Source organism: Gracilinanus agilis, chromosome 1 (genome assembly GCF_016433145.1).
Source record: "Gracilinanus agilis isolate LMUSP501 chromosome 1, AgileGrace, whole genome shotgun sequence".
NCBI lineage: Eukaryota > Metazoa > Chordata > Mammalia > Didelphimorphia > Didelphidae > Gracilinanus > Gracilinanus agilis.
This window is the reverse complement of record NC_058130.1, coordinates 135,966,262-135,981,841: the sequence shown is the minus strand read 5'-3', so window position 1 is coordinate 135,981,841 and position 15,580 is coordinate 135,966,262. Positions and strand designations below refer to the sequence as shown.

At 38.0% G+C, this 15,580-nt stretch overlaps 1 protein-coding gene across 1 annotated transcript in view; it reads right to left on the bottom strand.

Moving 5' to 3' along the window:
* CLCN7 (chloride voltage-gated channel 7) overlaps positions 1–15,580 on the bottom strand; it is a 47,026-nt gene that overhangs the window by 21,460 nt on the left and 9,986 nt on the right. Inside the window, exons 2-9 of the mRNA XM_044657468.1 lie at positions 7,951–8,022; positions 6,814–6,885; positions 6,188–6,253; positions 5,263–5,395; positions 4,623–4,732; positions 3,307–3,387; positions 952–1,014; positions 711–794 (exon numbers count right to left, since the gene is read on the bottom strand). Of these exons, the coding sequence (XP_044513403.1) occupies positions 711–794; positions 952–1,014; positions 3,307–3,387; positions 4,623–4,732; positions 5,263–5,395; positions 6,188–6,253; positions 6,814–6,885; positions 7,951–8,022 (681 nt within the window). The remainder of the gene's footprint in view (positions 1–710; positions 795–951; positions 1,015–3,306; positions 3,388–4,622; positions 4,733–5,262; positions 5,396–6,187; positions 6,254–6,813; positions 6,886–7,950; positions 8,023–15,580) is intronic.

Genomic DNA, 15,580 nt, shown 5'->3' with positions numbered 1-15,580 from the left:
GAATATGTCCATCAACATTTTGCCACTTTAGATTTTGGCAACCAAAATTATTACACAAAATGATTTGTTTCATTCGGATTTAAGGGAGGCTATTGTTTTCTTTGGAGATCCAAAGAATAGCCTCCTAAGGGACATATGGACAAAACCAGAAACCAAATAGGAGAGTGATCAGGGTGCAGAGGGATTTGAAACAAGGTCACAAAGAACAGCTGATATCAAACCATGCAGTATATGATAAAAAAGGAAGTAATATTGCTTGTGAAATTATGAGAATGATTTGTAAGAAATAAGACTAGCTTAGTGGTAGAAGAAAAAAAAGCCTTGTTGTACACTTTCTTCAAAGCACAATTATTATTATAGAGGAAAAATTATAATTGGTAAGGGAATATTTAGCCAACAGAAGAAAACAGAGTGGAATAGCACTTGATTGTTGTTGTCCCTCACATGGAACAAGTGGACATTTTGTACGGATCAATGGGGCAACAATACAAGGCAGACTGGCTGAATTTCTTAGCTAACAATAAATCATGCTACTTCATGGGGGCAGTAAGCTATTATTAGGAGTGCTCAAGCAGAAGCTGGATGACTACCTATTGGGGATACTTCTGATGCCTCTTCCAGCTCTAAGAGTTTCTGGGACTGCTCCTGAATATGGCCTAATCTCCTGATCCCTCATTCTCCATTTTAGAATTTACAAGTGAGCTGCTCACCTTAAAGTCTTTCTTCAATGAGGTTGATCTTCCTTGAGAAATACCAGCTGCTATAACAGCTCCAGAGTGAATCATTGGTCCTTCCTAAAAGATACAGAGGAGTACAGAGTACAGGAGATACAGAGGAACTGAGATTTTAAAATTGATTTCAGATCCATAATGCCTTTCAGTGGCTCTGAGAAGGGCAACAAAGTTATGCAATAGAACAATATTCCTAATTATTCTTCTAAACATTCTTTACCTTTCCAACAGCCAGTCCTCCAACCACAGATAAAATCACACCGCACACTTTAATCACCAATGTCTAGAATATAAAGAGAACAGCACTAAGTAGATAGGAAAAAAAAGTTAATTCAATCTGAACCAACCACCTACTATGGGTCAAACACCATTAAAGAAGTGATTTACTCCTCATGAGTGGTAAGATAGATCAAAGAAAGATTCTAATAAATGGGCTTCCTTCAGTCTCCAAGCGCCACTCTCATCTTCTTTAGAAACTTTCCAGCAAGTATTGTAGTCCACCCTGAACTCTACTGAAATTTAATAGTACTCAAGGCTTGAACAGCATCATTTAGCACTTAATTCTCTACTTAGTCTCACTGGAAAGATGAGGACTATGCTCCATTTTGTCTGACTCATATCTGGTCACCAGAGCCAGCTGACTCTTCATCTTCCTTCCTCTTGACTTCATTTTTTCTTTTCCAAACTCACTGGTTTTACTCCAGTCCAAGCATTTTCAGTCAAAAAGGTGCTGATTCTGAAGTCAAATGAATTTGGTTCATATCCTGCCTCTGGTACTTACTACCTATGTGATCCTGGACAAACTGTTTACCTTCTCTAAGCCTCATTTTATTCATCTGTAGAATGGGGCAAGTTGAACTGGAGGGTCTCTGAAGTCTCCTCTTCTGGATCTATCACCATCTTAATTGGGATTATTGTAAAAATGTTCTGCCACTAGTCTGTCTTCAATTAAATACACCCTGCACACTGCTTTAGCATTATTGTCCTAAAAACATCAGTCTCAATATATCACTGTCCCACTCAAAACCCTTCATTGGCTCTCCACTATCTAAATGAACTCTAGTACAGATTCCTAGAGTGCCAGGTCTGAAGTCAGGAAGACTCATTTCCTGAGTTCAAATCTGGCCTCAGACACTTACTAGCTGAGTGACTCTGGGCAAATCATTCTACCCTGTTTGCCTTGGATCCTCATCTTTAAAATGAGCTGAAAAAGGAAATAAGTATCTTTGCCAAGAAAACCTCAAATCAGGGTACAAGGAGTATAATACAATTGAAACAACTGAACAAGAAAAATACCATCTGATCCCAAACTAACTTCCCTTTTACTCTCAAAGGGATCATCTCCTTCAGCCATGCTGTTCTTACTATTCACCTATGCTCACATCGTTCAGACTGTTCTCATCTATCTAAGGTTCTATCTACCTTCAAAGCCCAGCTCAAGACCCACCTTTCTGTGAAACTTCCCTCATCCCTCCACCTCACTCTAAACTCCCATGTTACTCTTTTCTTATACTTATTTTCTAATAGAGTATTTAAATTCTGTGCCTTTGTTATAAGTCTTTTAATCCCCACTGACTGTAGGTACACAATACATTTTTGAATGAGTAACTATTTTTCATAATCCTCATTACAGGGATGGGACACAAAATGGATGTTCATAAATGCACATGGTTACCAAAATGTTCTCCTAGTCTTTCCCCTTCCTTCCCATTCAAGTATAAAACCTAAACAGGACATGTAAGAAAGACAATTTTCTATTGAAATCCCTGCTCAAGGCAAATGTCAAAGAACCATTTGATAAATACAAAGTCTCTAACCCCAATAGTATTGTTCTTAAACATTGATAGGATAGGTAGAATCCCATTACAAAACACTCAAGACTATTCCCAGTTCTAGAACTGGGACAACGACTAGAACAACAAGAGGAAGTGAAATGGTTCATTTTCATTCATGTTCAAAAGATCTGAAAATCCACTGTCCAAAATAAGCGAGTCCTGGGCCTCAAAAGCTGAAGCAGTATTTGCTGTAGCAAAATGTGACCAATATGAACCACAATCCCTCAGTTGAAGGGAATGCTATCACCTCTACATGACAGGTTCTTTATGGAAACATGGCCTTTTTAAAAAAAAAGGCAACTCTTAAAATAAAACTGGTCTGCCTTCTTGAGTGACAATGGAAGGAAAAGTCAAGAAAGGCAATGAGGACTTCACTCTTCAGGGGTGTCTCAGAGGATAAGGATTGTTTAGACCAGTGATGGGCAAACTACAGCCCGAGGGCCACATGCGGCCCCCTGAAATGTTCTATCTGGCTGCACGACATTATTCCTAATCTGACGAATACAATGAGTAGGATACAATAAAATGAAACTTCGAAAAAATTGCCGTAGAAACAGACTGACAGATAAGCATTTTCTTTCCTTTGGCCCCCTCTTTAAAAAGTTTGCCCATCACCAGTCTAGACTAAAGAGGTGACCTCTGGCTAGAACCATACTGACAAGCTGCCCTAATTCAAAGATATTATTTTTAATAAAGGGACCTTGCCTAGAGTCCTAACAAACTACCTCTAAGCATTTTACCTTGAGTCGAACTACATGGGGAATCTTCACACCATTGAGGAAGCATTTAATCTGGGGAATTCCACTGCCAGCAGCAACAGGCTGCAAAGAAAGAAGAAATTGCATAAGCAGTATTTTTAACGAAGGGATTAATCAACCCAAATAAACCCCAAATAGGATCACCAAAATTTGTGAAATAATTTAGGCCATGGTTAATCCAAGATAACAAAACTGCTACTTAACCAACAAATGAAAAGTTGCTGGCTTTATAGGAAATAGGAATTGAATGTAATTAGAATAGTAAATTACTAGAATGTAACCTCCTTGAGGCAATGCTCAGTTTAGCATTTCCAGAGTATAAGCAAGAGTCCCAGGGAATCCTACAGTTATCTGTATATCCCCCCACCAGTGACTAGCAGATCATATGGTACCTAGCAGACCTGATAAATGTTATTGAATGACCAAATATTTAACTTGACAAAATGAAACAGTAAGATCAACTGGTAGGGATAAGAGGGAAATGCACTTAAAAGGGAGCTAGGAAACAGATTCTATAGTCTTTATCTTGCCACTAACTCAATGTATCCTTGGACAAGTCACTTAATCACTTGGTTCCTTAGTTTCTCCATCTGTGAAATGGAAATAATTTTTACTTCTCTGTAGCTCAGAAGAACATCAATAAACAAGTGTTAAGTGCCTACTATGTGCTGAGGATGCAGATAAAAATGAATCAATTCTTGCCCTCCAGGAATTTACATTCTATCCAAGAAGACATGCATATAAATAAATAAATAAATAAATAACTACAAAAGAGACACGAAGAATATTGGTAGGGTGGGGCATATCACCAGAATAACATGAATTACATGGAGCTCATTGAAGAAGGCATACAGAATAAATTCAAGGCATTTATCCTCTCACTAAGCAGAACTTTTTGCATTCTAGTACTTCTCAGAAACTACTATGTGAATGATCTGTGACTTTGTAAGAAGGGGGAAATTCTAGCTTAAGAACCCATTCCAGCCATGTTGCCTGGCCTGTTGCTTAGGGGTTGCAGTAAACTGTGGATGCCATAGCAGATAAGTCTTAGAGAATCACCGGAGGCCCCCGGCAGCTAAGTGATTTACCACCAATCACAAAGCTAAGTGGCAGAGGAAGGATTTAGACCAAGGTCTTCCTCACCCAGTACCCAGCATGCTATCCACTGCACTACACTGCCTCTCTACTAATGCTAATTCATTACCATCTACCCGTAGGCCCTGGAGCCTTCCCGGTCTCACCTAAAGTAGGCGTGGGCAGAGATCCCAGGCTAGCTCGGTGTACTTTTTAAACCATACCTCTATAAAGGCAACAATCACGGAGCCGACGATCACAAAGGCCGAATTCAGTGTTGCCCAGAGTAACAGGGAGAAAGACAATCCCCCCTTCTCTGTAAACCTGTCAATATCTGGGAGACACGTTAAGAGAACTGGCAACGTGTCACTGTCTGGATAAGATCTACTTCCCTTCTGTACTGTCTGGTCAACAAACCATGTACAGACTCACCTTATTTGGCGTCCCCCATTTTCCCCCTCTGCCTCCTACTTCTGGCTTTGTGATTAAGTCAACAAAAGGTAGAAAATTGTCCTCCTGAGGCCAAAGGAGTGGGGGAAAAGGGGTGAGGATGCCAGCAGCGGCCATCAGGTTTTCTGAGCTGCCTACACTTTAAGAAACTAAAAAAACATGGTAGACTTATACTCTGGCTAAATTACATACAATCCCCAAATAGATTATAAATGCCTTAAGGTCGGAGACTGTCTATATCTTCCACACTGGAGGGGCTCACAAGAGAATTCCTGATCAATATAGGCCTGCACACAGTTAAAACTTGCTGCACATCCTATAAGAGGTCAAATTCACAGTTGCTACCAGGACTTGCCAGATGCAGAGATGCCCTCCTCACCCACCCACTATTTGGCAACCAGAGCTAAAGGATACTGTCTTTTACTACTCGGTACTTCAGTCCTGCCAAGTTCTCCACTACAATGTCAATGAAGCAGGCAACTAGGCCAGTCAGAATCCCAATCATGGCACAGATGACCCAGCGTTTGATCTCTACTGTCCGGAAAGCCTGTGCAGAAATAAGATAACCATCAGAATTAGGCAGTGGGCAGGAGGTCGCCACCTATAGAAATGTAATTCTAACAGAGGCTGCTTTTTGGTAAATGCTAGTGATAATCCCAAAGCAAATCTCATCTCCCTAACTCCAATCTTGTGAGTGAAATTATTCACAGTATGCTTTGGACTATATTTTCAGAGCTACATTTTTGAAAAGTAGCCTGCCATAAATACCTTTCTTAACAATGAAATACAGAATGGTTTATTTGCTCCTACAGGAATGTAATATTGCCATCTTATAAACATTCATCCCAATGAATGTCAGATCTGCAAAATTACTGTAGTTCCTCAGTTATCCAATTTTTATAGATAAATCTACCACAGAAAATTTTTCTGTTTTCCCCCACTTTGAAAATGATGCTATCTCCAAAATGGTCACACGTTTCTATTCTGATTTTTAAAAGAGAAGAAACTATGCTCATTGCTTTTGTCAGGAAGATCAAATCTTTCACGCCATGGAGGGCTATGTAATTGAGAACAGACTATGTGAGAAATCCAATAGGCCTCAGAACTTAGAGACATGACTATGAAGGATTATGGAAGCCCTACCACTGGACAGAGAAGGAAATAGTGTAAAGGCAATCTGAAATTAGATCTAAAAAAGAACTCAAGGGGACATGAGATTCCACATCTCAGAAAGCTCTCTTTCTGCTGTTATGTGATGGATGGATTCTATTTCAGGCTCATTAGTCTACTTAGGTACCATTCAGCTTCTTGGACCATCTAACTCTGCACCCAAACTCACTGTGTGGTTTATTCTCCTCTCTTCTTCCAGGAACAACTGGTTTTCACTATTGTCATAATCCAAACTCTGTAGGTAACAGTAAAGGGAAAAAAATACTTTATTTACTAACCCCAGATTTTTAGGTAAACCCAGAAGGACAGAGCAGCCCCAGGGAACAGGGATGGAAAAAGAGAGTAGCTAACTTCTTAGGAGAATGCAGAAACATTCCCAAGTGCTTATCTGGTAAACTGGAGAGAAACTAATGGAGACCTGATGTGACCTCTCTGAAGTGGGCACTTTTCCAAATGACCCAGGAAAATCAAGTTGTTCTTTAAAAAAACAGATTCAGGAAGATAAAGGTTGGTTCAACTTTGTGAGAATGTCAGAAGCAGCTTTGTTAGCATCAAACATAACTACACTTGGCACAATTTCCCACCAGCTCCAACCTGGTGATCTTAAAAACATTCTTTCAGAGTTGTTCCCATGTCTGTTCCAGATTGGTAGCTATTTTGAGCAAGAAGATGGTGGACTACAAGAAGCCTCCTTAAAGAAAGTAGGAACCCTCAGACATGATTTGCCATCATGGGATAGGGGAATAAGGAGAGGCCTTATAGGTATAATTTGAAATTCCCAATCAGAATGCTTACCTCATACTTCAGGGACAAGAGTTTCTCATTATGTGGAATCTCCCGGGGGAAATGATGAGGTGCATCCGTCTCCTGGAGGAGAAAGGTGAGATCATCGAAGTGCATAATAGAAACAATTATGAGTAAACATAAAACTCCTAGCATTTTATGAATCCCTTGGACTTCTTTAGCTGCCTCTGTCCATCACCTAATCTTTTATAAATGTCTTATGCTTACCACAAAAAGGCTCAATATTCCCTTGAGATTCCTTGCATGCCTCTTATGTGATTAAACTGTCCCCATTTTTCCTCTCCCTTCTTCTTTATCACACCTTCATTGTTTAAGAGATCTTTCTAAAATAATTGAATCTTACCCATGTCCTCTGTCCATGAAGACTCCTTCTAACTGCCCTATTAATGTTAAAGTTCTTAAGAGTTGCATTTATTATCTTTCCAAATAGGAATGAAAACAGTTTAACTTTATTGAGTCCCTTATGATATCTCTTTAATGGTTACCTTTTTATGCTTTTCTTGAGGCTTGTGTTTGAATGTCAATTTTCAATTCAGTTCTATTTTTTTCATCAAGAATTCTTGAAAGTTCTCTATTTCATTAAATATCCATTTTCCTCCTGAATTATACTCAGTGAGTGAGTATGTTATTTTTGGTTGCTATCTACCTCCAGAAAGAAAACTGACTGAACTCTGAGTGCAGATGGAAACATATTTTTTTTAAACTTTATTTTTCTTGGATATACGTGTGTGTGTGTGTGTGTGTGTGTGTGTGTGTGTGTGTGTGTGTGGTTGCAACATGATTATTTTTTGGCATGACTTCATATGTATAACCAATATATTGTTTGCTTTCTGAAAGGGATAGGGGAAAGGGCAGGACAGAAAGAGAAATTAAAACTCAAAAGAACTCATAAATGTTAAAATTTTTATATGAAATTAAGAAATATATAATGAAATCAATGAAAAAAATTTAAATCAACATATCTCCACTCTTAGTCATTTTTTTGAAGCCCTAACTAAAGGCCCAGAGTTAACCATGAGTGTCTCTTATCTTGGTATAACTGCATATAATAAAATTTCCTCCTCCCACTTCAACCAACCGCCCTTCTTTTGCTCATTTCAGACCACAACGCCTATTCAACTTCCTCACCGAGTCAAGGAGTTCATCGTCCAGTTCTACATTGCTCAGGTGTCCAATTCGGAAAAATGCTGAATGGGAGGGCTGAAAAGGGAAGAAATTGCAATTTGGAGAAATACAAACAAGGAGGGGGGGGGGAATCATCATTATTATTAGAGCCCATAAATGTTTTATGTTTCTTTCATTTATTTTCAACCTAATTTTCATGATGAATCACGTTCATCCACATGGTCACATATTTTTTTATTACTGATAATAATGGATTTATATGCTGCCTTGATCACTGGAAAAGACTTTGGTGTTGGGAAAGACTGAAGACAAAAGGGAAAGAGAATGGCAGAGGATGAGATGGATAGAGAGTGTAAAATGAAAACAATGACTACGAAGTTGGGAGAGATTTTGCAAGATAGTAGAGGACAGAAGAACCCAGTATGTGATGTTCCACAAGGTCATGAAGAGCCAGATATGAATGAACAACTAATAATTTCCCACTTTGAGCATTTCAAAATATCAACCTCACAAGGTAGGCAATACAGATATGATTACATCAGTGGTTCATATATGGAAACTGAAACTTCGCAACACCCAGAGTTCTTGACCCTTCAGGCTCATATTTTTTCCCTCAATTCACTTTGCAAGTTGTATCTGAGAGTTGTGGTTACCCAATGCTGGAAAACAGGGTGCCCCATGTTTATTCAATAATCTGCCACTAACTTGTGCCTTGAGACTATTAAATAGATACAAGATTCTAATAGACTTTTCCCCACTATAGTATGCCTTCTGCCTTTAACTCACCCATCTGGCCCCAGCTTCTTTTGTTTCCCAAAACAAATTTTCTGCTTTAACCAAACCAATCCCTTCTCTTTCCTATTCACCTTAACCTCAGTACTTTTGCTTCATTTACCATACCACTTGCCTATAATGCTCTTTCTCCTTTCCTTGTCTCCAACTCCTCCCCAATCTCCCCTAATCTTTTAGCATCTAACTCAAATCCTACCTCTCCCAAATAGGCTTCTTTGATGATCTCAGTTCAATAACTTCCCTTCTCTGAACTCTTTTTGCCTTTACTACCACAGCTGAGCACCTAATTTAATTCTTTCATGTATTACTCTTGTCTCCCTCAAACTGAACAAAATCTTGACAGATACAGGAAAGGGAGTGAGGAAATAGATTCCTCTGCTCAAGCAATGTCTCTTTCAAGGGCTTGATTGTCATTGTAATTACAACACAAACAACTACCATGAAAAAAATTAAGAAAGAAATAATTATGGAGGCCTAAAGAATTTCTGAGTCGATAATACTGTGGGAAGCCAATAAGAGAATAGATAAAAATCAGAGACTCCTCTTTTGACCCCTTTTGTGATCCTTGTGATTTCTTGTTGAAAAGTATTGTGACCTTATTGAAGAGCTTTAGGTTCCTAGTGGGCCAGCATTTAAAAGGTTAACACTCTCCCCCTTTGGCCAGGAATGAAGTTGCCTGGAATAGCCAAGGCCAAAACCTTAGCAGGGGAATTCAACCCTGAGAAAAATATTCCCCAACTTGGCTTTCTGATAAGAACCCAGTCAAAATTCAGCCTTGGCATTGGTCTGTTCTGAAGCCAATGAGACATTTTATGTTTTGATATGACATAATTTATAACTTCTGCACATCTGCAAAGTTTCGGGGGGGGGGGGATTCTTTTGTGTGAAATGAGTCTTGAAATATATATATATATATAATAAATTCCATGCTCCTGAAGACAGAGCTGGAAGCATGAGCTAAAAGATGTTCAGTGTCCATTATTTTCTTATCAACTAAATTATCCTTATCAGATTATCAGAGATGACAAATAGATCTCGAGATAATACCAAATAATAGAAGCCTGGGTTTAAAAGGTACTTACAATTCATCTAATTTAGCCTCCTTGCCAATGAAGAGTCCCTTTTATTACAGCTCTGATGGGTAGCTATCCTACCTCTTAAGTTTCTATAATAAGCCATTCTCTACTTTATAAGAAATGCCATTAGAGTTTTAGAATCCTCTAAATGGTTATATAATTCTTCCTTAGAATGAGTCAAAATCTGCCAATCTATAATTCTGTCTCAATGGTCCCAGTCTTGGCCTCAAAAGTCATAAATATGTAACATCCCTGGAAAATATCTGAGGACAGCTGTCATTATTAGACCCACTGTCCAAATAAAAAACTTCTCTTCTAAAGGCCAAATACTTAAAACTTTCTTAAAATAGTCTCCAAAAGATATGATTTTAAATTCCCTCATCATCTTGGTTACTTACTCTCTTCTGAAAGCACTGCATTTCAACAATAATTCTCTTACATTATGATGTACAATACTCCAAATATGATTTGACCAAGGCAGAAGGTAATAGGACCACCATCTCCTTCATTCTAGGTACCATACTTTTATTGCTAAAGCCTAAAATTGTGTTTATATTGTTAAGATGTCATATGAGTTCTATTGCACATTTCAGTGACATCAATTTGGCCTTCTTGACTTCCTTACATTAACATATCAAGTTTTAACTGCAGTTACTTTAACTTTCAGTGATTAGTTCTTGACAAAAATCATCTGAAAAACACACAAAAAAGAACTGAAATGTTACAGGAGCACCCCAGGGCCTTGAGATACAAGTGTTATAAGGTTATGACCTCCCAGATTATCTGGTAGGTAGGGAAAAAATGAGCAGGATTCACCAGGTAGAAGCTTTGAGAAAAAAGAAAAAATGAGATTGCCAAAACTCAACAATGACCCACTGGAATTGCTAAGAATGTAAGTCTGCAATTTGGCAAGAATTTAAGAATTAAGCTTACAACAGACCAAGAAGGTGAGCATAAACAGGTAGCTCTCACTTGCCATGTCCCTGGCAGAGTTAGAGAGAACAAAGAAATTCTAAAACATTAAATCATCTTGCTGCTTGCTAACCATATTCTCAGCAGGTTATATTAGAATACTTTCTTCAGTCAGTTCTTATAAGGATGTAAGAAAACACTAAAGATATGTGAAGGGAAGCTCGTCAAATCACATTCAAACTGCACTACAAAGCTATAATCATCAAACCAATTTGACACTGGATAAGAAATAAGAGTGGCTGATCAATGGAATACATTAAGAATACTAGGGGGCAGGTAGGTGGCTCAGTGGATTGAGAGCCAGGCCTAGAGATAGGAGGTCCTAGGTTCAAATCTGGCCTCAGACACTTCCTAGCTGTGTGACTCTAGGCAAGTCACTTAACTCCCATTGCCTAGCCCTTACCACTCTTCTGCCTTAGAACCAATACACGGTATTGATTCTAAGGTGGAAGGTAAGGGTTTTTATAAAATTAAAAAAAAAAAAGAATACTATATAATGATCCAGGATAACTCTGAGGGATGCTATCCATATCTAGAGAACTCTGGAAGTAGAAATCCAGAAAAAAATATAATTTATCACTTGTTTATATGGATATGTGATTTGGGGTTTTGGTTTTAAAAGATCACACTATTACAAAAATGAATAATATGGAAATAGGATTTTGAGTGATAATATATGCATAACCCAGTGAAACTGCTTGTCAACTCCAGGATAGAGGAGTGGAAAAGGGGGAAGGAGAGAACATGAATCATGTAACCATGGAAAAAAATTAAAAATAAAAAAATACTATGTACAAAAGAGAATGAGCATAGTAGCCTAATATTTGATAAACCCAAAGATCAAGATATGGTATAAGAATGTGATAGAATACCATTGTCTGATAAGAAATGATAAAGAGGATGATTTCAGAAAAACCTGGGAAAACTTGTAAGAATTGATGTAGCTATTAGGGTAAGAACTCACTATTTGATGAAAACTGCTGGGAAAAACTGGAAAATAATCATAAAAACTAATCAGAGATCAACATTGCACACAGTATGCCAAAATAAGCTCAAAATTGGCACATGGTTTAGATATAAAGGTGATATCAAAACAAATTAGTAAAAGGGCAGCTAGGTAGCTCAGTAGACTGGGATTCCTGGATTCAAATCTGGCTTCGGACACTTCCTAGCTATGTAATCCTGGGCAAGTCACTTAACCCCAATTGCCAAGCCCTTACTACTCATTCTTCTGCCTTGGAACCAATATGCAGTATTGATTCTAAGATAGAAGGTAAGGGTTAAAAAAACTAAAACAAAACCAAGTTATTGGAACATGGAAGAAATTATCCATCAGAACTATGGAAAGAAGAGTTCATTACCAAACAAGAGAAAGAGAGGTTCACAGAGGATAAAACAGATAATTTTAATTCCATGATATTAAAGAGTTTTTTTGCATAAAACCAACACAGCTAAAATTAGAAAAAAAGCAGAAAATTTGGGGGAGGGATCTTTGTTTCTCTGATAAAGCTCTCACTTCTCAAATATATTAGAAACTTAGCCAAATTTATAAGAATAAGAACCATTTCCTAAATGTCAAGGAATGATAAATAGCCAAGGGATGTAAGCAGGCATTTTTCAGAGGAAGAAATCGAAGCTATCAATAATCATGTGAAAATTTATCTAAATCACGATAATAAGAGAAGTGCAAATTAAAAAAAACTTTGAAGTACTACCTCAAACCCATCAGGTTAGCTAAGAAGACAGAAAAGGAAAATGACAGATGCTAAAAGGAATATGAGTAAAACAGATATATAAATGCACTGTTGGTGGCATTGTAAAGAAGTCCAATCGTTCAGTAATTTGGAACCATGCCCCAAAAGTTATTAAACTGCAAATGCCCTTTGACCTTACAATACTAGTTTTATACCACAAAAAGATCAAAGAAAAAGAAAAAGAAGCTCTATGTACAAAAATATTTAGAGCAGTTCTTTGGAAAAGAAGAGGAAACTGAGGGGATGCCTATCAATTGGGTAATGACTGAACAAGTTATAATACATGAATGTGATGGTATATACTATTGTGCTGTAAGAAATGATGAAAGCGGATGGTTTCAGAAAAACCTGGGATGACTTGTATGAACTAATGCAAAGTAAATTGAGCAGAACCAGGAGAACAACTTATAGTAATTGCAACATGGTAAGAAAATCAACTATGAAAGACTTAGTAACTATTATTAACACAATGACTCACCACAATTCCAAAGGACTCATGAAAAATGCTGCCCATGTCCAGACAGAGAATTGATGGAAATAAAGAGTACACATTGAAGGACATTTTTATTTCTTTCTTCTTTTTTTTTTTTGGGTGGGGGGAGGGGGCAGGGGTGGTAATGACTAATGCAGAAATTTATTTTGTATGATTTCATATTTGAAATGGCTTACCTTACCTTACCTTATCAATGGGTTGAGGAGGAGGGACAGATTTTGGAACTGAAAAAAAAACTGAATTTAAAAAAAAAAAAAAGGAAGATTCCCTGGTCCCTAAAATATAGCAGCACAGCAAATGTAAATGCATCTTCTTTAATGTCATTTCTACTGATGAAATCATCAGTTTCTGGTGTTGAATCATTTGCCAATCCCAAGGACTCTGGTGGCAAGCACCTTTTTCTTTTTTTTTGGATCTTCAGTAGTTGAAACTATAGCACCTATAGGAAACAGTTACCAGGAGTTTCTTCTCAGAATGATGGCTGAGAACAGTGGGTTAGAAGTACTATTATTCCTCAGGCTCTTGGATTTGGGGTTCTGGCTGTCTCCATCAGAATCTGAGGTGAAATGGAGGTCAAGGTGATGGTGGTGGTTGAATTTTATCTGGAACATGTCACTTCTTTGTCTCTCCTTCAAGGTGCCTTGCTGTAGGCTGGCTTGTTTGTCTTGTGTGTGGCAAGTGGTCTGCAACAGTTGGGATGTATGGTCCTTCTTCTGCAGAATGACTTCCCAAGGTATGAGGGCTAGGCTGGAAGCAAGAGCCTCCACTTCCAGGGTTCCTGTGCCTATAGATGCCTCTGGTGGCAGGTAATCTGCAGTTGTCGCTGGTGGTGATGAAGAAGGTTGGCTCCCTTTCCACAATGATTTCTCCTATAAATGATGGCTGTGGGGGCTGGAATGGAAGCAGAGCTGGTGGTTTGGGGGTTATTGTTATTTCCAAGGCTCTTGGAATCAGAGTCCTCAGCTATCTCCATCATGTCCTGAAGGGAGATGATCAAGATCGTGGTGGTGGTTTGATTTCTCTGGCACATGTTGTTCATCTCTCAGGGTGTCTTGCTGCTTCAGAGATGATTTCTAAGATCCTTCTTAGCTCTAAATTGATGATCCTAAGGAATCTTGTCCATCTATCCTTGTACTATGTAAATATTAATTAGATAAAAATATTTTAGATACTTTAGATAAAAGTATTTTAGTTACAGTGGATAACCATCCACCTCATATATCATTGAAATCTCCAAATCATGTGAAACAAGTCTTTACTTAGAAAACTAGTATAGTCACTTCTGAAAATTGTTGGACAATTTTCAGAAGTGACTTGGGATTCTGCACAATAAATTTCATTCTGTCAGTCTTCTGTTACTTATATTTCCAAAACTGAAATTAGAAATGAGGAATAAAGATGGATCAAAGAGGAACGATGCTGTATACATGCATGGTCAGAACCACAATGGTACTATGACCATACCAGATTTTGTATCAAACAACTTGAGTTCAAGCCTCAGCTCCAAAACTTACCAGTTAAGTCAACCTGGCAAGATACAACCCCCCCCCCATTTATCCTATTTCCTCAACTGAAAAATGTGACTATAATATTGTTTCTTGAATTAACTAACTTAGTTATCACTGAGAAAACACTCTGTGAACCACAAAGCTCAATACAAATGTGAAGACAATACTATGTAACTTTTTTATTCTGAAACAAACATCAAACAAAATGAATATCTCTATATATTCAGGAAAAAAAGAAGACTGCATATTTAACTATATCTCCATTACATACCACTTGCTTTTCCTTTTAAGTAAATGGAAAAATACTATCAATAGAAATAATGCTATTATGTCAGTTGGGGTTTTCTGGCAAGGCAGGAGCTTTACCAATAAAAGGTGTTCTTTATTATTATTGTTCAGTCGTTTCAGCCATGTCTAACTCTTCTCAATATTATTTTGGATTTATCTTGGCAAAGCTACTGTAGTAGTTTGCCATTTCCTTCTCCAGTTAATTTTGCGCATGAGGAAACTAAGGCAAATAGGGCTGAGACTTGCCTGGAATATACTAGTATGGGGCTTGATTTGCTCTCAAGTCTTCCTGATTCCAGAACCAGTGATCTATCTACTATGCCACTTAGCTGCCCCAGTGGAGAGGTAGTCAGAGATCCATTAGGGTGGGATTATAGTGCAGATTACAGTGCAGTGCATTACAGACCATTCCAGGTTCCCAAAGATACATTAATTTGATTTCTGATTGACCACCTAAAAGGCACTGACTCATATTTCCCTCAATTTCTTCTCCTATTCACAGTAACAGAAGAACTATTTCAGGCAGTTTATCTATTCCCTTTTGCCTTCCTTTCCCCAGCTCTCTAAATAACTGCCTATTTATTTCTACCCATGCTCCAAGACCCAGTTCATACGATGCCAATACCTTCTCTATGAAGGCTTCCTTAATTCAGCCCCAAAGTAATTCAGCTTTGCTTATCCCATATGAAGACCACTTGGTGCCTTTTCTAGGCTATCTTGTACTATGTTGTACCACAGTTCATAGGCGAT